General features: G+C 46.0%; 1 protein-coding gene across 1 annotated transcript; it reads left to right on the forward strand.

Annotated features, from left to right (window-relative positions):
* The first annotated feature begins 1,313 nt into the window (after positions 1-1,313).
* On the forward strand, positions 1,314-22,117 carry trim16 (tripartite motif containing 16). Its single transcript, XM_078225979.1, has 6 exons — positions 1,314-2,047; positions 5,666-5,761; positions 10,929-11,162; positions 13,110-13,281; positions 14,784-14,879; positions 18,617-22,117. The coding sequence occupies exons 1-6, from the start codon at positions 1,319-1,321 to the stop codon at positions 19,174-19,176; spliced, it is 1,887 nt and encodes a 628-aa protein (XP_078082105.1). The 5' UTR covers positions 1,314-1,318; the 3' UTR covers positions 19,177-22,117.
* The last annotated feature ends 1,164 nt before the right edge of the window (positions 22,118-23,281 follow it).

Raw genomic sequence — 23,281 nt, forward strand, 5'->3', positions numbered from 1 at the left:
CCAAGTGGAAACATGCCATCAAGGCTAATCACTTGAACAATGGGACTGGGCTTGGAGAGGGAAATCCCTGACCTAATCATGTTACAATTGGAATACACAGCCATGGTTGATCATTGGAGAAGGATGGTGATATGTCGAGCCAGTACTCTGTATGTTTTAAGCATGTTATCTCAGCAGGACGGAGGACAAGTAGCTGAGAAGCTGAAAGAGATCATTCCTCTCTCTCCCCCTCTCTGCACCCAGCTTCTAGGTTTTTGAGCCTTGTCTGCCACTGTTTGGCTCTCTTTCCATGTGCTGCAGATAAGGAAAAACTCAGCTCCGCAGCTGTGTCTCCAGAAGAACAGAAAGATCATCCATCCGCATTTTTAAACCTGCTGAAAGGAGACCGAGTGAAAACAGCAAGGCCACTGGATCCATTCTGAAGCTCTCTGAGTTACAAACTACAGACTGTGAATTCTTTTTAACTTTGCTGAATTCTAATTTGGCCAACCCATCCTCCCCCATTCTGTAATCTGTATTTGTTGAGTTTGTGTGGAGGAAAATTGGAGCATAGTTTATTATTTTATTTGAAGCATTTAAGTATATTAAGGCTAGCCACTTCCTTTGTTAAACTCAGGAAAACCTGTCCTATTAGTTCTTTTATGATCACAGCACACAAACAGTTAAATAATCACTGAATTGGCAAGAATATCCTTTCCAAACAAAAAAAACTCTGCTGATCGAATAAGGAGGGGACCTCCGACACCTTTTTTACCATTCAGTCAATTCTTGGATGTTTGTTGCTTTCCTTTATTTCAAATTTGAATTAGCAACTAGTGTACATTTTAGGAATACAATGTTTAGTATGCAAACCATGGCTGGAATGCTTTGTATGTTGTACGTGAGCGAGAACGGAGAATTTAGCGCTCAGCCAAATCTCCATTTACTGCAGCAGGACCGGAAAATCCCAGCCTATTTCTTATATTTAATCAGAGAACCAAACCTCTGGAGTACGTTTAACACGGTGGGAGAGTGGCGCCTTACGGTGTAAGTTTAGTTTCTGCAGACTCTCATTTTGGGCGGGATTTTACAGCCTCGCTCGTCCCGAAACCGTAAAATCCCGCCCAAGATCAACGGACCTTTCCTTTCCATTGTCCGCCCCTCGCTTGCTCCGATTCCCTTGGTGGGCGGGGCGGTAAAATCCCGGCCTATTTCTCCCAGACACAAATACTCTGCGATTATACAGAGGTTGATAGAAGGAGTTAACTGCTCCCAGGCATATTTCAGGTGTGGTTCATTTTGAAAGCTGGTTTCAGTTTACTCTCAAAGTGCTTCCCCGATGGCTTCCCCGGACTCCTCAGCGCTGGAGGAACAGCTCACTTGTTCAATCTGTTTAGATTTCTTCAAATCTCCCGTAACAACCTCTTGCGGACACAATTTTTGCAAAGGCTGCCTCGAAAACTTCTGGGAAATGATCCATATTCACAGCTGTCCGCAATGCAAGGAAACATTCGAGCCGGACCTGCCTCTCCAGAAGAACGTCGCTTTGAATGGGCTGGTGGAAAAGTGGAAAAAAAGCTTCAGAAAATCTTCAAAGGCTGAATGTGAAGTTGTACAGGAGGCTGAGGTGCTGGAACAGCCTGAATCAGAAGCTAAGTTGGAACCAATTAAGGATTTTGAGAAAGAGCTAACATGTAAGCTTGACACTGAGTTCGAGTGTGAGAGTGCGATGGAAAATGCACAGAGTGAAGATATTGTCACTGATCCAGATGATGTTGCCTGCGATTCCTGCATCGACAAGAAGTTAAAAGCTGCCAAGTCCTGTTTGACCTGTATGGTGTCCTACTGTGAGAATCACCTGAGGCCTCACCTTGAAAACGCAGCCTTTAAAAACCACAAACTGATCGACCCAAGGAAAGACATTGAACAGGGAAAATGCAGCTTGCACGAACAGTACCTGGAGTTCTTCTGTAAAAACGACCAGAGCTGCATCTGCAAGGAATGCACGCTGGAGAAACACGTATATCATGAGATAATCTCAGTGGCGAGGGCAAAGAGTGAACTGGAGGTCAGTGCAAATAACCAGCCGAGGGGATCTCAGTTAGAGAGAATGAAAGTTAGAAAGAGGTTTCGGAGAATTATAGAATCCCCACAGTGCAGAAGGAGGCCATTCGTCCCATCGAGTCTGCACCGACAATCCCACCCAGGCCCTATCCTCGAAATCCCACGTATTTACCCTGCTAATCCCCCTGACAACTGACAGTCAATTTAGCATGGCCAACCCCCCTAAGCTGCACATCTTTGGACTGTGGGAGGAAACCAAGGCATCCAGTGGAAACCCTGGGGAGAACGTGCAAACTCCACACAGACAGTCACCCGAGGCTGGAATCAAAACCAGGTCCCTGGCGCTGCGAGGCAGCAGTGCTAATCACAGTGCCACTGTTTCAGTTAACAACAAACCAGAGAGGCTATAGAGAGGGGGTTACATAGCCTTCCCCCCAGGACTGAATAACTTTTAGTGAACCTTTAAACACACACTCTTTCGGCTATGCACATTCAGCAATAGGTTCCTGCCTCTATTTTGAAAAAAAAAACAATTAATTTTGGAATAAGCTGAAATTTTGGGTCAAATTGAATCAAAATAAAAAAAAATCTAAATGTTGCTGCAAAGAAATGTGCTGTTCCTTCATAAGTAAAAATATATTTCAGTAATGATGATTCAAAAGCTGGGAGTGACTGTGGCAATGCTTCATCATTTCATACTCATTGTTAATTCTTCCACTTTGTATTGCCTGAATTTGTTGGGACTTGATTTCGAACAGAAGGAATGTGTGTTTGACATGTATGTGCTGATTACCTTTGCTTTTGGTGAGGAGATATGAAACAGCTGATTTTAATGGGTATACTTTAACACATTCAGTTTTCCATTTTATGGATGTGATATTAAACTCGGGGGAGGTAAAAGATCCCATGGCACAATTTTGAAAAAGAGCAGGGAAATTCTCCCTGGTGCCCTAGTCAATGTTTATCACAAAACACTCACTTTCTTCAGTAATTATCAAAGGATTAGAAATCCTACAATGCAGGAGGAGGCCATTCAGCCCATCGAGTCTGCACCGATAACAATCCCACCCAGGCCCTATCCCCTTAACACCACTTATTTACTCCCTCTGACAATAAGGTTCAATTTAGCATGGCCAATCCACCTAACCCACACATCTTTGGGCTGTGGGAGGAAACCGGAGCACTAGGAGGAAACCCACGCAGACACAGGGAGAACGTGCAAGAAACAATATTTTTCACTGTATACTAATACATTTGATAATAATAAATCAAATCAAAAGTCAAGGTCCAGGTCACATATGGCCATGACAAACTGACAGTGGTACGTAACCATACCCTACAGCCAAACAGCTTACATGGTAGCCTTGGACGATGCCCGTTATGTATGAAAACAGAGTCACCTATTGCAGGTATCTGAGCCAGGACCCTCAATCACAACAGTACCTCAGCATCCAGCCTACCACTCAGGTCCCCTACACCAATGGAAATGGAAGTTCCTCCAGCGATCAACACAGCAAGTCTTGCAGCCACTGGATACAGAGTGAGGAAGTCTAATGCCATCCACATTGAGGACACCAACCTGAGAGAATCTCAAGCATAGCTAACTGGCACAATCACACGCTCAGGGCCCATGACAGAACCAAATGCAAGATTCCAGGATTATGTCATGGACTAGTCTACAGCTGTCCTTCATTATTTAAAGAAAAGAGGGGCAAAAGGATGGGCTATGCATTAGCTGCAGCAACCCAATCCATGTTTCGCACAATATAAATAGTTATGTGTTGTTAGTCTGTTCAATTTGCATGTTGTCAATAGTTTGTCTCTAATGACTGTAATAATACACTGCTACATCTCAGTATTACCATTTCTCCAAACTTAAATGGGGTGGATGGAGGTGTATGTTGGTGGTCAAGTGGATGATGCAGGTACATAAGGGGTCACATGTTGGTAGCGTGTGAGTTCTCCCCAGTGCGCATGCAGACACACAGCATGTTAAAGCTGCTCAGAGTATTCAACAAACTGTTATTGTTCTAAGTCCTTGGTTGGCAGCCATTGGGACCTAGCACTATTTCACACTGCATATTACCATGAAAGGTCCTGCGAAATCTCCTGGAGTAAACATTGACACTGTCCCCTGTAATTTCAGAGAAGGACTTCGGTACATGTCTAGAAATACTCACAGAAGACAAGGTGGTAGCCAAATTATTTTGCTTTTTCTGCCTGAAAAGAAAAGGATTTGATATGTGAATAGGTTTGAATATTTAGAGCTTGTTCCTCACATTCCAACTTTCCACTGACAGAGTTAAATGTGTATGGGGGGACCATGTGTGCATGAAAGCTGGTCTGCGCTCTGAGACACTGATGAATCATCAGGAAGCACTGAAGCAGCTTGGGCCAAATGTTCAAAGCCTCACTCTAACCAAGAGCAGATGTGAGTGACTGACAAAGAGCAACAACGAATCATAGAGAGGTATTAAACACATTGCTAATATTCTTGGGACAGTGAGCATCTTTAACTGTGCAGCAGGGTGGCACAGTGGTTAGCACTGCTGCCTCACAGTGCCAGGGACCTGAGTTCGATAACCGGATTGGGTCACTGTATGTGTGGAGTTTACACATTCTCCCCATGTCTGCATGGGTTTCCTCCGGGTTCTCCGGTTTCCTCCCACAGTCCGAAAGACATGCGGGTTAAGTGGATTGGCCATTGCTCCTTAGTATCGGGGGATCGGGGGGGTAGCTAGGGTAAATACATGGGGTTATGTGGTTGGTGCAGACTCGATGGGCCAAATGGCCTCCTTCTGCCCTGTAGGGATTCTATGATTCTAATTATTGATAGGTGTCCGAGGAGGAGCTTGATATCCAACTGCAACATTTAAAGTAATGCAATACATCAAGGAGAGTAGAAAGAATCTGAGTTTTCTTTGCACCTCAGGATATCCCAGTAGCTGCATAAGAAATGCCTTTGTTTGTGAAAGTTTAAAAGGCAATTCCATTGGTCAGCTATAAAATTTAAAATAATTTTCGGCGGCTATTGAAAACAAAATCTTCACAGAATCTTCACTGTGCAGGAGGCCATTTGGTCTGTTGAATCTGTACTGATTCTCTGAAAGAGCAATCTACCTACCTTAGCATTCTATCCATCTTAGTTTCCCTTGGGGTTCGACAATGAATGTGAAGGGATTTTTCATAATCCCTGCTCCATTAACTCGATCAACTATTTGGAGAATTACAGGGCACAATGTCTATCCAGGAGGGCACCAGACCGTTTGTACAGTGAGACTGAGATTTTGTTGGCTGTGGCTTTCTCCATCAATAATTAATTTAGTAGATTTTCTTGCATCGCTAATCATACATATTAAGGCACTTCATAAAATGTTATGATTGAAGGTCTGTGTTTCTAACCAAACATTTTGAGAGTCTACTCCCTTGGGGAGCACCTGATATTTCCACCAGTGCAGGCTGTTGCAAAGCATTCCAGAACAATGAACTGGAAGAATTCTATTGTTCGATCCTACAGTGCTGATTCAACCTTTTGAGCTTCCATTAAGATGCTGTTTATTTTCAGTGTATCCGTGGTCCATACCTACCAACTACTCCTGTACTTTTCCTTACGATTTTCTAGAATGAACTTCGGGAAACCAAAACCAACATCGACAAGAAAATTAACGCGGTGGAGAATGCAATTGAGAAACTGCAGAGTAACACTTCCTGCATCTTCGTAAGTCAAACACTAACAGTGGAGTTCCTGTCCCTCTCTCATATCACAAATCAGATTCTCAGGGGGCTTGACGGGGTAGATGCTGAGAGGATTTTCCCCTCATGGGCTCTCTAAAATTTGGTGGCCCAGTTTATTAATGACGGGTCTCCCATTTACGACAGAGGTAAGGAGGAATTTCTTCTCCCAGAGGGTCATTAGTCAGTGGAATTCTATTCCTCAGAGAGCAGTGGACGTTGGGTCATTGAATATATTCCAGGCAGACTTAGACACGTTATTTATCTACGAGGGTTATGTGGGGGACAGACAGGAAAGTGACGTTAAAGCCACAATCAGATCGGCCATGATCTTATTGACTGGAAGAGCATTGATGGGCTGAATGGCCTAATCCTGTTCCTATTTCTTATGATTTCACACAGTTTACATTAGACTGTGTCCATCAATAGCTCAGGCTTATGTCACATGTCTCTGTGTACTTAATGTCCGCTCAGGTGAGGGGAAAGTCAATTTTTGTCAGAAGAGTATTTTTTTAATCTGATAAAATCAAAACTGGACACTGGGTGAGAGAATACAAAATTCTGAGAACATTTTCTTGTTTCAACATACTAGGAACCTGTTTCTTCCTCATTGTTTTCGATACTGCTCTCCTAAACATGCTGTCACCTGCTGCAATATGATCCCACAGATACAATTTGACCCCAATGTCTTTATCCAAGTGCCCACATGTGAGCCAAGAAATTCAGCACTGACAAATTATCTCATCATGGAAGCCAGCAGAACCGAATCTGATCCGATCCATATCTACATTCTCCACAAGTATACTTTGCAGCAGAGTGAATAGGAGCAGGAACACCTCCGACACTGACTTGGGAGAACTATGACCAACTGCATTGATGTTACTAATGCTTTGCTGAGACTAGCTGATGTATCGTGGATTGAAACTGCTGGCTTCCTGGGCCACTGGAATAAATCAAAGGCATTATTGCCAACAGAGTATTTATATGTACTATACATGTACAGTGAGGTAAGACTGGACTACAAGTGTGACTGCTCTCCTGGACTCCAACTGTCAGTACTTCCTTGACCTGTGGTTCACGCCTACATGCTGATTGGCTCAGCTTGCCACCGGAGCAGTCCATGGGGCCCTAATCTGGTCACGTGACCCTAGGATCCTTGAAGTACCATGCTACCACAGCCACACACCTCTGGACCTTCCTGTTCAATCCGTTCACCCTTTGAGGCATCAAGTTTACCAATTGTCCAATACAGTGTCAGCTTACAACTCTGCTCGGGAAGACTCTGAGAGGAACCTATTAATGCAATAGATTTAATCATGAATAGTTGCATGACATACTCTCTTCAGTAGAAGAGAGAATTAGATCAAATCCCTTTTTCATGGTGGTGACTATCATTTCTCTTCAGATACGTTGAATCGTTTTCTTTAATTATACTTTCTTTAAGGCTGTAATTTATGCCGGGGTTGGTTCCCCGGGCTTCAGCAGGCAGGTTGGGGCTTTGCTGAGGCGGCTTGTCTGCAAACGAACCAAGCTGCTGAGTTTGCGAGTTATGGTAACAGTACGGGAAATGGATTTACTGTCCTGGGGAAGCTGAGGAATTCCATCTTAATTCATCTCACTTCTCGCTTTTGCAGCGTTCCCTTAGCTAACCCATGTTTGCAGCATGTCTTTATCACTGTTTATTCAGGCAGGACTTTCACTGCAACAGAGGATAGCACAAAAGCAAAATGTCAGAGTTGCCGGAAATCTGGACTATAAATAGAAAACGTTGGGAATACTCAGCAGGTCAGGCAGCCTCCATGGAGAGCGAAACAGAGTTAATGTTTCAGATTGACGACCTTTCACTTCAGGTGAGAGGGATCTGAAACATTTACTCAGTTTTTCTCTACACAGAATCTCTAAAGTTTATTTACTAGTGTCACAAGTAGGCATCCATTAACACGGCAGTGAAGGAACTGTGAAAATCCTCTAGTTGCCACACTCTTGCACCTGTTCAGGTACACCGAGGCAGAATTTAGCATGGTCAATGCACCTAACCAGCACATCTTTCAGATTGTGGGAGGAAACCCACGCAGCGGGAATATGCAAACTCTCCACAGACAGTAACCTAAGCCGGGAATTGAACCCAGCTCCCTGGCGCTGTGAGGCAGCAGTGATAACACTGTGCCACTGTGCTGCCCTGGAATCAGGAATCTCTCTGACCCACTGAGCATTTCCAGTATTTTCTGTTTTTGTTATAGGATTACCTCCTCTCTCCCCAGATGATCCTGAAGTTATGAACTGCATACAATCCGGGAGAAATGTTGTCCAGAATTCTCAAATTGAACATTGAATGGTGAATCAGATCGACCTTGGGCGGGATTCTCCAATCTCGTTCGCCCTGCCAGCGAGAACAGAGAATTTAGCCCTCAGTCAAAACTCCATTCACCGCAGCGGGACTGGAGAATCCCAGCTGCAGAGGAGGTCAGAGAATTCTGGTGCTTGTTACCAGTCTCTCGTCAATCTTTTACAATCTTGAAGACTCTATGTTCCAGCTGTTGACTGAAGTGGCAAAGCAAAGAGTCCTTACCCACTTTCAGCCATCTTAATGGTGTTCTGATAACTGCTACGAAGTTACTATGGCATCACTCACTTAGAATCTTAGAAACCCTACAGCACAGAAAGAGGCCATTCGGCCCATCAAGTCTGCACCGACCACAATCCCACCCAGGCCCTACATATTTTACCCACTAATTCCTCTAACCTACGCATCCCAGGACACAGGGCAATTTAAGCATGGCCAATCAACCTAACCCGCACATCTTTGGACTGTGGGAGGAAACCGGAGCACCCGGAAGAAACCCACGCAGACACGAGGAGAATGTGCAAACTCTACACAGACAGTGACCCAAGCCGGGAATCGAACCCAGGTCCCTGGAGCTGTGAAGCAGCAGTGCTAACCACTGTGCTACCGTGCCGCCCACAATGTTAGCTCTGGCTCCTGATGAAAGCCTGATCACAGTATTGTTATGAAAACAAGTCCGCACCATCTGGAATTAAAAGCAGAAAACTCAACAGGTCTGGCAGCAGTCATGGAGGGAGGAACAGAATTCTGAGAACATGGCTCCTTTAAGGGGCATTCCCTGAGGGTCACATGATCAGGCCAGACCTTATGGAGTGTCAAAGCGGGAAGCCCAGCCAAGGGCGCACAGCCCAGGTTGGGGAGGATCCACAGATGGAGCCCAGGAGTGTTCATCCGGCACTCAGAATCCTCCAGGGTGTGGCCCAAATGGTTGTGTAACAAAGGATCTTTATTAAACCTTTACTTTGGATTTACTTTGTGAAGTTGTTTTTTTTTGTTTATTACCACTTGCTACTGGAGGATTCTTACTGCCGGTTGAAGATTGGTCGCAGAGCTGCGTGGCGGAAGCTCGCTGCGCCCATAACCCAGAGGTCAATGGATCGGAACCATTCTCTGCTACCAATGTCAACTAAATATGACTTCTTCAGAACTGAAAAGAGGGAGAAATGTGATGAATTTTATGCTGTCGAAAAGAGGCAGGGAACAAAAACAAAATAGGCAAGGTTCAGGATAGGGTAGAGGGTGGGACACCATCTGGGACAGAAAAGCACAGTGGCACAGTGGTTGGCACTGCTGCCTCACAGCTCCAGGCACCAGGGTTCAATTCCAGCCTCGGGTCACTGTCTGTGTGGAGTTTACACGTTCTCTCCATGTCTGCGTGGGTTTCCTCCGGTTTCCTCGCACAGTCCAGAGATGTGTGGGTGAGGTTGATTGGCCCTTAGTGTCAGGGGATTAACAGGGTAAATATGTGGGGTTACGGGGATAGGGCCTGAGTGGGATTGTGGTCGGTGCAGATTCGAAGGGCCGAATGGCTTCCTTCTGCATTGTAGGAATTTAATGATAGTCAGTGAGAAAATAGACAAGGAAATGGGGGGAAATTTTAATTGAATGCTTTCGTCAGTGAATAGGTATATAGGAGGCCAAGATGAAATCATAAATTGAAAAATTGACATAAAAAGCCGTTTGTTAAAGGAGTTGAATCCAGCAGTGTGAATAATTGCCACTTAAACTGTCTGCTAATGTGGTGTTTTGGCAGCTATCACCACAACTCATGTCATCTCCTAACAACAGCCAACTATTTGGGATTTAAACATAGTGTTGATGGCAAACGAAGGCACCACTTAAAGGGATATTCACCGCTTAATGAGATACGCACCATATCATGGTCACTGATGCTGGAGCTATGAAGACACCTGGATTCTGCCTGGAACACTTTGTCAAGACGTTACCAACCCTTCTATTCTAGAAATTATCTGGAGACCTTACCTAAAAAGGAATAAGTTCCACAGTATCAACTGTTGCGAGTGAGAGAGAGACAGGAAAGCAAGATTTACTCCTCCTTTGTAGATACAGGACATCTCTTCTCCTCTGGACTTTCTCCACCAGGACATTCCCTTCAGTTCCTGAACCATCCTGCTACCTGCCTGCTGTGTGCCAGCCAGATACCTTCAGGGTAGCTGCTAGGAGCCAATGCACACTGTTCCCCTAAAATCTGACTCTAATCAACACTTGAGTGTTAAACCTGCAGGTTTCTGGTTAACATCCTCTAGGAAAGCTTAGATTAAAGTCATACAGGCCCATAATTGCACGCTAAATCCAGTCTTTTCAACAGGCCAAGTCTTATTGGCACTGCACACAGTTAACCACTCTTTTCACCCTTTGGCCAAAATAATCCTCATGTTTCAGGTTCTCCGTTGAGGGTTTCCAGCATTTCCACCTTCTGTTTCGGATTTCCATGTTTTGTTTCAGATGTCTGTAGCTTTTTTAAAAAACTTGCCTTATCACTGTTTGTGATGCTGGGTAGGATTTTCCAGCCACACTCACCCTGAAACAGAAAAATCCCGCCCGAGGTCAACAGACCTTTCCATGGTCCGCCCCTCACCCGCCACCATTCCTGTGGCGGGCAGAATGGGAAAATTCCCCCCAGTGTGTGTCTTGGTCAAAAAATGATCTTAGGGCTTGTTTTCATTAATTCAGTGGACAGGCCACATTTCCCCAGATCAGAATGGTGCATGTTGTAAGGGAAACGTTAAAAATCTGTGACGGTAATGCGTTGATCTCTTTGCGTATTTAAATACATTGTCTGTTCCAGAATTCAGTGTCAGAGGTGAAATCCAGCATTGAGAAACAGTTCGGCGAGCTCACAGAAGCTGTTCAAAATGCAGAGAGAGAGGTGCTGGGGTTTTTGGAGAACGAACAGCGAGCTTCACTCAAACAGGCCGATGGGATCCGCACTCACCTGGAAAGCAACCATGCGCAGCTGAAAAAGACTAAGCAACAAGTGGAAACACTGATGAAGCTGAAAAACACGGTGCAGTTTTTACAGGTGGGCAATGCCACGAGTGCAATCAGCATATTCTCAATTTTCTTACTGGCGTGACTGGCTCCTCATCCACTTGGGGATGTCACTCACAGTTAATTCCTCCTTGTTGATCAATGTAGAGAGTGGGGTTAGGGTTAGTCATATGTTTGTACATTCAAAGGATTCAACACAATTAAAAGTGGGAAATTCTGGTCAGTGAATCATATTGGAAGACAAAGACAGAGTAGAACTTAAGTGACTTAATGTGCTTTATCAGACTTGCTTAAAAGCGAAATAGGTTTTTACAATTAATTTTTGAAGAAAGAAAAGCATTTAGACAGTTGCATGGGTAAGATGGGTATAGAGGGATATGGACCAAATGCCGGCAATTGGGACTAGCTTAATGGTAAAAACTGGGCGGCATGGACAAGTTGGGTCAATGGGACTGTTTACATGCTGTATACCTCTATGACTCTATAATGTAATTAGTTTCTTCCACCACCTCTAGACATTTCAAAGTGTTTACAATCAATTAAATACTTTTAAAATGTGGTCACATTAATCATAGAATACCTACAGTGCAGAAGGAGGCCATTTGGCCCATCGAGCCTGCACCAACAACAATCCCCTCAGGCCCTATCCCCATAAGCCCACGTATTTAGCCTTCTAATCACCCTGACACTAAGGGGCAATTTAGCATGGCCAATCTACCTAATCCACACACCTTTAGATTGTGGGAGGAAACCAAAGCACTCGGAGGAAACCCACACAGGCACAGGGAGAATGTGCAAACTCCACACAGTCACCCAAGGTCGGAATTGGACTTGGGTCCCTGGCGCTGTGAGGCAGCAGTGCTAACCACTGTGCTGCCGTGCCATCATGCTGTGTTGGAAATGTGGCAGCCAATATGTACACTGCGAGTTACCGCAGACAGCCAAGTATCATGACCAGATAATCTGATTTAGCTATATTGATCCAGGGAGAAATATTGGTCGGGACATCGGGACTTCCCCACTCTTCTTTAAAGCAGTGTATTGAGATCTTTTTACATCCACCTGACGGAGCAAATGGGCCTTGCTTTAACATCTCATCCAAAAGAAAGCACCTCTGAGAGTGCCACGCTCCCTCAGTGGGACTTGAACTCCATAAGAATACGATGAACTGAACTGCAGCTGACACACCAGCTAAATACTGGCTTAGACTTGTTGGGGCTGAATGGCCTGTTTCAGTTTTGCAAAACTCCATGGGGTGGGATTTCTGGTCCCACCCACTGTCGGATGTTCCGGTCCTGCCGGAAATCAAGGGACTTTTGGTTGGGCCACTGCCTCTCCCATAGTGTTCTGCTATGATGGGGACGCAAACCCTGGCTATTATATGTCATTCGTGGATTAAAAAGCTACCTAATTAGTGCAACATCTCGGGACCTGCCTGTCACTAAATACATCATGGGCGGCAGAGTGGCACAATAGTTAGCAGTGTTGTCTCACGGAGCCAGGGTCCCAGGTTCAATTCCCTGCCTTGGGTTACTGTCTGTGTGGAGTTTGCATGTTCTCCCCATATCTGCGTGGGTTTCTTCTGGGTGCTCTGGTTTCCTCCCACAGTCCAAAGATGTGCAGGTCAGGGGGATTGGCCACGTTAAATTCTCCCTCAGTATACCTGCATAGGCACTGGAGTGTGGCGATTAGGGAATTTTCACAGTAACTTCATTGCTGTGTTAATGTAAGCCTACTTGTGACACTAATAAAAATTATAGTATAAATAGGGCCTTTATCTTAAGATCACCAAATGATGTGGGGTTCATGGAGATTTAGAAACATGAATGAAAAGGATTCTTTATAAACGGTCCCACTAAGTAGGCCTATAAATATCCCAAACCATCTTGAATTCGTAACAAGTTTGCGTCCATTTTCTTTGCATTCACAGTTGACTCAGCATATGTAAAAGCCTTTTATGGAAATAATTATTATACAGGAATTTTGTGAATGGAAGAAGAACGGACCAGATGATACGCTGCCCAGTGTGTACATTGGGTTGATAGACAAACTGGCTGGAATCAGTGTGGCTGTTTCTGAATCAACAAAGAACATTAGAGAATTACTACAGACCTCCTACAGGGAGAAATTGAAGGCATTTTCAAAAGAAGGTTTGTTCATTATCGCTTTTTACTGTTGGCTGCGAATAATTACTCATCATTTCACCAACTATTCCTCCCCAAAAAGCTGAATGATATTCTGCAATAAATTGGTAAAGAGAAAATGGGGGTATTTTCCACTCCTGTTTTCAGTGGACGGGAGGGGCGGAGAATTGTGTGGGAGTCCCAAAATGGCTTTTACACCAGCAGGATTTCCCTTTGCGATTGTCCCCACCTCCCGTCAATGATATAACAGGAATCTTGACTTCAGATGTCAGGATCCACATTTGTATCAAGTATTAGTGTCGTTATCAGATAGACCCCCACATTAAATTGTCCATTCACATTGGCATGAGGGCATGGTGTCATGAATCATGAAACCACGATATGCACCTGGTGAGTAGAATCCACCAGAGGGGAGAAGGATCGTGCCCATACCCTGGCACTGCCCCCTGGCACCGCCAACTAGAGTGTGCGGATGGTGGGATATCATGCATGATCCTCCTGCAGGAGGGCAATTAAGAAGCTGCCTCCGGGAGCACCATCCAATTAGGGACATCGGGATGCCTAAGGACATGGGAGTGATAATCAGAGAACCTGAACTGAAGCCCAAACAGCAAACCCGATGTAAATGACATGTGCCACTGAGGTAAATGGAGCAGGAGACACAAGGTGGAGGGGCCATCTTACTTGGGGGTCATTTCCTCAAACACAGCATAATCTGGTGGATCTATCTACAGGTGCAAAGCAAACAATTGTAAGCATTGGCCCGCGGATGTCCGAAAGGTGAACAATTTTGTCCTTTAAATTGACCACTGCGAATGAATTTCCAACATCCTGCCACATAATAGCAAGTTAAGTGTCTCATGCCACTCCCCTTCACTGTTTCACCAGGCAGGACATGTGTGGTGGGGGGAGGGGCGGGGGGCAGGAGTGGGAAGCAAACCAAGAGGGTAGCCCTTAAGATTTTACTAGGTGAGCTGATGTTGGGCAAGGAGGAAAGGAGCCTCATATGCGGGCCCCTGCGCCCAGCAGAAGCCCTCCCAAGCCCCCCCTTTGGCCTAGCAAACCCAGCCTCACCCCCACTCCCCCCTTACTCGTGTTGCCAGCCAGGCCTTGCTAATATGCTGGACTAACCTTCAGTCCAACCTCCATTGTCTCCTCTTCCTTGGGGATGGTTGTAGTTCCAGCAATGGCCACCGCTCAAACCTGGCACTGCTGGGGCTACAGATATGCCTAACAATCTGATTGGCTGGCAGCTCTCCAAAGGTGGGACTTTCTCCCCAGGAGGGGACAGAAGTTTTGCCGTGAGCAAATTAACACTCCATTAAGAGTAAACTAGCTGTGGGGCAGTTGGCTTCATCATAGCGGGGGGCTTCCGTCTTAAAAGGGCTCCCACCCTTAAGAATCCAACCCAACATTTGAAAGTACAAAGGTAAATAATAAAGTAAGGCCAAATATTCAAAGACGGTCCGTGTACATTTTTCATGGTTATTCTCTTTTGCATTTTTTAGAGAAACTGGGATTCAAGACAACAGTGGCAGTGATTTGCACTTTAAACCGCTCCTTAACAGAAAAGCAACCAAAGACAAGGAGTGAATTTTTGAAATGTGAGAATTTTACCTTGACCTTGAGATTTGTATAAGTGCTTAATCCCGTGAACTGTGTCTTCTTTTATTTTTCTGCTTTCAAGAAGTGTTTTTAACTTAATGTGCTTGATGGAGACTGTCACTGAGGGTGCAATTTTCCACCCGGTGTGGAACACAGAAAGGTTGTTTTCCCACAACCACATCCAAAATGATTGAACTTGGTTTTGAGGAAGTCTATTGTTGTTCTGTGACTCGACAAAAACATTGGAATGAAGGAAGTCTATTCACTCCATGCAGCTCACTGTGTTATCTGCACCTGTAGAATCTGATCTGATCACTTTCTACCTCTCTGATACATTTTAACCCATTTTCTTTTATTCTTTTGAATGAAGAATTGATCCAATTGCTCACTTACCTTCTACATGAGTCTGTTCCCAGAATCATAGAATTATAGAATCCCTATAGTGCAGAAGGAGGCCATTCGGCCCATTGAGCCTGCACCGACAACAATCCTATCCAGGCCGTATCCCCACAGATCCATGTGTCTACTCTGCTAATCCCCCTGACACTAAGGGGAGGCAATGCCCTAGTGGTATTATCACTAGACTATTCATCCAGAAACTCAAATAATGTTCTGGGGACCCAGATTCGAATCCCGCCACAGCAAATGGTGGAATTTAAATTCAATAAAAATAAAATCTGGAGTTAAGAATCTGCTGATGACCATGAAACCATTGTCGATTGTCGGAAAAACCCATCTGGTTCACAAATGTCCTTTAGGGAAGGAAATCTGCCATTCTTACCTGGTCTGGCCTACATGTGACTCCAGAGCCACGGCAATGTGGTTGACTCTCACATGCCCTCGGGTAACAACGATGGGCAATAAATGCTGGCCAGCCAGCAATACATGGCCATGTCCCATGGATGAATAGAAAAAAGTTAGCATGGCCAATCAATTTAACCTGCACATCTTTGGAGTGTGGGAGGAAACAGGAGCACCCGGAGGAAACCCACACAGACACGGGGAGGATGTGCAAACTCCATATAGACAGAAGAGCACACAATATTAGGTGGTAGGCTATTCATTGCAGTTTGGGTTAATCAAAGTTATTGTGAAGCTAGTTAGGTGTAAATGGCTGGACAAGGGTAGCAGATGCATGAGAACACCACCACCTTCACCATCTCCTCCAAGGTACACATCACCTTGATTGTTGCCATAGTCCGGCACTGGCACTGGGTCAAAATCCTGGAATGCCCTTCCTAACAGCACTGGGGTCTACTTCCACCACAAAGACTTCAATGATTCATGAAGGCAGCTCGCCACCACCTCCTCAAGGAGAATTAGGGATGGGCAAAAAATGCTGGCCTAGCCAGTGAAGCCCACGCCTGTCCACGGTAGCACAGTGGTTAGCACTGCTGCTTCACAGCTCCAGGGACCTGGGTTCGATTCCCAGCTTGGGTCACTGTCTGTGTGGAGTTTGCACATTCTCCTCGTGTCTGCGTGGGTTTCCTCCGGGTGCTCCGGTTTCCTCCCACAGTCCAAAGATGTGCGGGTTAGGTTGATTGGCCAAGCTAAAATTGCCCTTAGTCTCCTGAGATGCGTAGGTTAGAGGGATTAGTGGGTAAAATATGTAGGGGTATGGGGGTAGGGCCTGGGTGGGATTGTGGTCGGTGCAGACTCGATGGGCCAAATGGCCTCTTTCTGTGCTGTAGGGTTTCTATGATTCTAAAGAATTAAACAATAGCTTGTTATCCTGAAAAGGCAGACAGCAACAAAACTGACCTCGCTTTAGAATAGCTGATCCTCTCAGTTGGTTTGGAGATTTCTGTGTATTATTCTGAGAGAAGCAGAGTTTGTACTTCCAAAGATACAAAATGCTGAGAATAGCTATGACTGTAACACTACATTCTGCACTCTCTCATTTCCTTCTCTATGAACGGTATGTTTTGTATAGTGCGCAAGAAACAATACTTTTCACTGTATGTTAATACATGTGACAATAATAAATCAAATCAAATCAAATCAAAAGGAAGCTGTCAGAGAAAAGGTCCAATTCCCAAATGGATGTTGCTCAATTCCATTTTCCACAGGGTTGAAACCTCGGCTGGAATTTTACCGTCCCGCCCACCACGGGAATGGGAGCGGGTGAGGGGCGGACCATGGAAAGGTCCATTGACATCGGGCGGGATTTTACGGTTTCGGGACGAGCGAGGCTGTAAAATCCTGCTCTTTGTCTGCGAATATTCCTGGGAGTTTGTTCCAATGTTCTGGGTGAAAAGAAACCTTTCGTTTCCCGTCTACCTGTGGATTACTACTTTAAACCGTGCCCTTTAGTTCAGTTCTGATGAAAGGCCATCTGAAACATCGGCTGGCTTTTCCAGTCCTGGTGGTGGTGAGAATTGTCATGGGCAGGATGAATAATTTGACGGACTAGCTACCATGGACTTCAAGCAGGAATTCCCGTTCCTGCGGATTCATACATCATTAATCACAGCTGGTTTCCACCAGTGGAGACCAGATGTGATGGCCTCACCAGGGGGAATCGGAGGCCATTGAAGCCCTCAAGTGGCCGGAGACAGGGCTGGGCAGTGCCAATGGGGCAGTGCCAGCCTGGTACGCTGGCACTGCCCACTGGACACCCTGGCATTGCCCACTGGACACCCTGGCACTGCCCACTGGACACCATAATTGTGCCAAGGCAGTGCCAAGCAGTTGGAGCCTGATACTGGTGGATCCTGAATGGAGATGGGACTATGATGGGGGGAAGGAAGGGGAGCTCCGCAGGTGTGGTGATTGGGGAAGGAGAGAACTCTGTAGATGGGATGATCAGCTGGAGGAAGGGGGGAATTCTGCAGAGGTGGTGATTGGTGCTGGTGGCAATGTCCATGGAGTGTGTGGGAGTTGTAGAATGACAGAGGAAGTGATAGGTGGCTGGGAGGTCCCAATGCCCATGGGCTGGGTGGGGGGGAGGGGGGGGGGGTTGGGGGTTGTGGCGGCAGCAGGAGATCTCCCAGTGCTCTGGGAGACCGGGGCCCCTGTGCAATGGCGCCCCCAAGAGCTCCACAGCTGGTTTCACTGTGAAGTTAAACCTGGCTCCTGGGAATGGCTGAAACAGGTGTGGAAATGACACACTGATGCTGGAGAGAATCCCCCTGTGGAGGCTCGAGTGAAGGGAAATTCTGAAATCACAGAGAAAGAGGGAGAGTTTACCTCAGGATTTAATCAAAGATCAGGGAATGCTTGAGGCTGGCAATGTGCAGAAGTAAAAAGAAATGTCAAATAGACAACCCGAAATTGTTACAGCAACTTCAAAACAATGAGTTAATGTGGGCAGAAAATATTTAGAAAGTTTTATTTATTGATTAGTCACAAGTAAGGCTGACATTAACACTGCAATGAAGTTACTGTGAAAATTCCTAGTTGCCACACTCCAGCGCCTGTTCGGGTACACTGAGGGAGAATTTAGCATGGCCAATTTACCTAACCAGCATGTCTTTCGGACTGTGGGAGGAAATCGGAGCACCCGGAGAAAACCCACGCAGACACGAGGAGAACGTGCAGACTCCACACAGACAGTGACCCAAGATGGGAATTGAACGCGGGTCTCTGCTGCTGTGAGGCAGCAGTGCTAACCACAATGGTGCCTCCATATTTCTTTATATTTCTCTAAGTGTAGAATTCATTTCAGGTTTTATTTGCGAACGGGAGTTCCTTGCTTTTCATTCCACTTTGCTTAAATATTGGCCGTTATTTTCAGATGCCACTACGCTGACATTTGACCCCAACACAGCCCACAGATACCTTCGCCTGATCAATGACAACCGGAAGGTGTCCAACACTTCGCCCTGGCGGCAGCCGTACCCCGATCACCCTGAAAGGTTTGAACACTGGCGACAAGTGCTGTGCACCGAGAGTTTCTACATGGGCCGATGCTACTGGGAGGTGGAGGTCCGAGGAGAGGGGACTCACGTTGGCATGACTTACAAAAGCATCGACAGGAAAGGGGCCACAGGCAATGGCTGCATCACTGGGAACGATTTCTCTTGGTGTGTCCACTGGACGGGTAAAGAGTTCTTGGTTCATCATGGTGACGTGGAACTGCAGGGGAAGGCGGTGAAGTTCAGCAGGTTAGGGGTGTACTTGGATTATCGATGCAGGATCCTGTCATTTTATGGCATTGATGACACCATGACCTTGATACATAAATTTGAATCTTCATTCACTGAACCACTGTATGCTGCATTTTACCTTTCAAAAAAGGAAGCGTCAGTATCTCTGCTCATTGAAGAAGCTCCACTCAACACAGACACTGCATAGGATCAACTTTGGAGCTATATGTAAGAGTGCAGTATCCACCCCCCCCCCCCCCCCCCATTGGTCTACTCATTCAAATCCACATCACACATCATAAACTCACATGGTGGCACAGTGGTTAGCACTGCTGCTTCACAGCGCCAGGGACCCGGGTTCAATTCCGGCCTCGGGTCACTGTCTGTGTGGATTTTGCACATTCTCCCCGTGTCTGCATGGGTTTACTCCGGGTGCTCCGCTTTCGTCCCACAGCCCAGAGACGTACAGGTTAGGTTGATAGGCCATGCTAAATTGCCCCTTAGTGTCAAGGGGATTAGCAGGGTGGGGTTACAGGGATGGGGCCTGGGTGGGATTGTTGTTGGTGGAGGCTCGATGGGCCAAGTGGCCTCTTGCTGCTCTGGAGGGATTCTATATTTTCCTCTCACTGATGAGATCAGCTGTGGCTCAAGGAGGAAAAGGTCACTAAAATAAATTGCTGCAGCAGTTAAGCAATTGATGGGAAAATACTCTGGGCAGGAGTTTACAGCCTTGCTCGACCCGAGTTTGGAAGATGCCGTCTGAGGTCAACGGACCTTCCCGTTGTCCATCCCACGCCCGCTACGATCTCCATGGCGGGCGGGACAGTAGCATTCCGGCGCCTATGTTTTTGTTTCCAGTGACATTTCTCTAAGATTAATCCCATCTTCTTTTGTTCTTTCTTAATGTAACATAAATGACTGAACATAAGAACATGAAGGGCAGGAGTAGGCCATACAGCCCCTGGGCAGGAGTAGACCATACAGTTCCTGGGCAGGAGTAGACCATACAGCCCCTGGGCAGGAGTAGGCCATACAGCCCCTGGGCAGGAGTAGGCCATACAGCCCCTGGGCAGGAGTCGGCCATACAGCCCCTGGGCAGGAGTAGGCCATATAGCCCTTGGTCAGGAGAAGGCCATACAGCCCCTGGGCAGGAGTAGGTCATACAGCCCCTGGGCAGGAGTAGGCCATACAGTCCCTGGGCAGGAGTAGGCCATACAGCCCCTGGGCAGGAGTAGGCCATACAGCCCCTGGGCAGGAGTAGGCCACACACCCCCTGGGCAGGAGAAGGCCATAAGCCCCTGGGCAGGAGTAGGCCATATAGCCCCTGGGATGGAGTAGGCCATACAGCCCCTGGGCAGGAGTAGGCCATACAGCCCCTGGGCAGGAGTAGGCCATACAAAGCCTGGGGTCTCCTCCATTTATACACTTCCCATTCGATTACAGCTGTGGCACTGAGGACTTTGGTCACTCAATCTTCCATTTCATAGTATCTGCTCTCTTTAATCTCTCGCTTTCCTGTTGATCAGTGACAAGCGTTTTGCAAACCAACCCAGAAATTATAAAATCATATCCAATTCTCACAATGAATGTGGAAGAGGGAACAGCTGGTGCAGGGAAGCACGTAGTGTGGGTAAAGATGGAGGGTGAGCAGCAAGAAGGGCATCTGGCTGTAAAGGCCCCTCCACAGGCCAAATCCCCCACAAAATATGAAGGTGATCAAGTAGTGCTGTGCCGACCCCAACACGGGAAAAGCCGATAGAGGAACCAAGCAACTATTAAGTTGTAAATGAATAGTTTTTTGAATGTGAGTAAATAATAAAAAGGGACTAAATTCTCTTTCGCTCCTCCTTTTTTAATTTTATTAGTTCCTGGGACATGGGCATGGCTGACTGGCCAGCATTTATTGCCCATCCCTAGTCGCCCGAGGGCAGCTGAAGGTCAACCACATTGCTGTGGCTCTGGAGTCGCATGTAGGCCAGACCAGATAAGGACTGCAGATTTCCTTCCCTAAAAGACGTTATTGAACGTTATTTTTCGACAATGGTTTCATGGTCATCAGTAGATTCTTAATTCCAGATATTTTTTTAAATTGAATTCAAATTCCTCCATCTGCCATGGCGGGATTTGAACCCAGGTTTCCAGAACATTGGCTGAGTTTCTGGATTAATAATCTAGCGATAATACCATTGGACCATTGCCTTCCCTCCTTCCTCGTTTGGGTTTTGTTTCATGCTTTTGGGTCATGCTTTACCCAAAAGATTATTATTCATGACATATTGTTGGCTTACAAATCGTGTGCGGGAAGCGTCAAACAGGCCAAATCGCATTTATACCCAATGTTCAACCCACTTTTATTTCTAGCAGTGGTCAGCAGATAGCACTCGGGCCTACAAACCTTGGCTGATCTCCTCTGTCTCAGCACAAGAGTGCTGAGACCATTGAGGCACTCCTACCTCTACTCAATTCTGGATAAACAGAGTGAGATATCGGGAACATCATCCTTCATCACTCTGGTGTATCATAATTCCAGGCAGGATGGGCAATTCACGAGTGCTTCAACCAGTTTGATGCTCCATTGATACAGAAATGCTGGCTGATATGATTTCGATGTCATGTTATTTTAATCTCATCCGTCCCAATGAAAGCTTAACACGCTTTCTAATGTCAAAAACAACAGCGCAAAACCTTCAACTGACATGCTCTCTGACATTAAGCTGAAACCCACATGTAACTTTGTTGGGATTGAAATAAAGGACATATTTTGATAAATTTGATAAAGCCCAATAACAGTAAAATCAATGCCTGGCTTGCGGACGTATAAGTTTGATCCCCATTCCTTTCTCATTCTTTTAACTGAGATAAAAACCTAAGTAAAATAAATAGTTGTGAAAAGTTACTTTTTTGAGATTCATTTTTGACTGTAAACCCTTTACACTGAACATCTATTTTAGCCTTACAATATCCTCATAGCTCTGACAACTGACTTCCACGCATTAAACTAGATTAAAACATGGATTTTAAACATGTGCTGGAACAGAAAAATATATTTCAGAAATTGCTGCATTCTCTGATTATTTAAAGAAAAACCCGTTGCAGGCTGACTATAGATATTATGTATAACTTTAACTGGAATAAAAAGTCTATTTTACAAATAAAATGCAGTAAACGTCGTTGCCGATTTCTCCCATTTTATCTTGAAGGTGCTGGGCAGAAGTTTTCCACTCCACCCACCACAGGAATCGTAGTGGGTGGGACACGGGCCATGCAAAGGTCCATTGACCTCAGGCCTTGGGGCGAGCGCGACTGGATTTTGTGGTCTTGGGATGAGCGTGACTGGAAAGTCCCGCCCACTGCCTCTTACTGGGTTAGGTTTGTTTGGGTGTTAGTAGTTTTTCAGGTGGCCATTCTTTGTTTGATCAGCCCAGACAGCGTGGGTGGGATTTTCTGGCCGCATTCAACCCAAGGCCAGAAATTCCCACCTCAGGTCAAGGGACGTTTGCATGGTCCACCCTCCGCCCGCTACGATTCCTGTGGCGAGCGGGATGGGAAAATTCCACCTTGTGTGTTTGCAGTCTATCTGACCATCACACAAGCAAGCTTGACCCAGCCTCATTCCATGGACATATATACACAATTTCCTGTGGGGGCTTTACTAGAGACAGTTCCCAAGTGGGGTCTTGCCTGATTTCTCTTCCCTGATCTTGTGGGGGGGGTGGGGGGGGGGGGGGGTGGCGCTGACATTAGTTCCAGCATTGTAAGCATGGCTTAGGTTGAGATCAGTTAACTCAGCACAGAGCAGGAATTAAACAGGCAATCCTTTGGTTTGTGCGGTAGCTGCTCACAGTCTTTAAGGTACACAATTATCCGAGTTGAATGTGTTTGTAGGTGTGTGTCTACCATAGAAAACCATGAACTGTTGATACCAAAGCATTCTTTAACCAGAGATCATCACTGACCATGATAACCAGAACAATCTAAGGTCTGTTTAAATCCTGCTGTGTTTGCCAGGAGAGTCGCTTTGGATATTTTAGTGTTTGCTTACAATTTTCAACACGGCTTCATTCCCCAGAATTAGGCCCAGCTCTGCACCATCCCTTGTTGGACCCTCTACATAATGACGTAGAGGTTCTTCTGTACGCATTTCAAGAAATCCAGCCCTGCCAAGCCCTTAACACCATGGATGGGATTTTCCAGACACGCTTGCCCCAAAACTGGAAAATCCCTCCCGAGATCAATGGACCTTTGCATGGTCCACCCTCGCCCGCTACAATTCCCATGGTGTGCGGGACAGGAAAATTCCCCTCAATGTCTAT

The sequence above is a fragment of the Mustelus asterias genome, chromosome 12 (assembly GCF_964213995.1).
Source record: "Mustelus asterias chromosome 12, sMusAst1.hap1.1, whole genome shotgun sequence".
NCBI classification, from domain to species: Eukaryota; Metazoa; Chordata; class Chondrichthyes; order Carcharhiniformes; family Triakidae; genus Mustelus; species Mustelus asterias.

What these genes read in the sequence shown, in the direction of transcription:
- trim16 (XM_078225979.1), top strand. Translation starts at nt 1,319, where the DNA reads ATGGCTTCCCCGGACTCCTCAGCGCTGGAGGAACAGCTCACTTGTTCA. An exon ending in GTAACACTTCCTGCATCTTC is followed by an intron (nt 5,762 to 10,928) that starts GTAAGTCAAACA and finishes TGTCTGTTCCAG; the next exon opens with AATTCAGTGTCAGAGGTGAA. An exon ending in ACACGGTGCAGTTTTTACAG is followed by an intron (nt 11,163 to 13,109) that starts GTGGGCAATGCC and finishes ATTATTATACAG; the next exon opens with GAATTTTGTGAATGGAAGAA.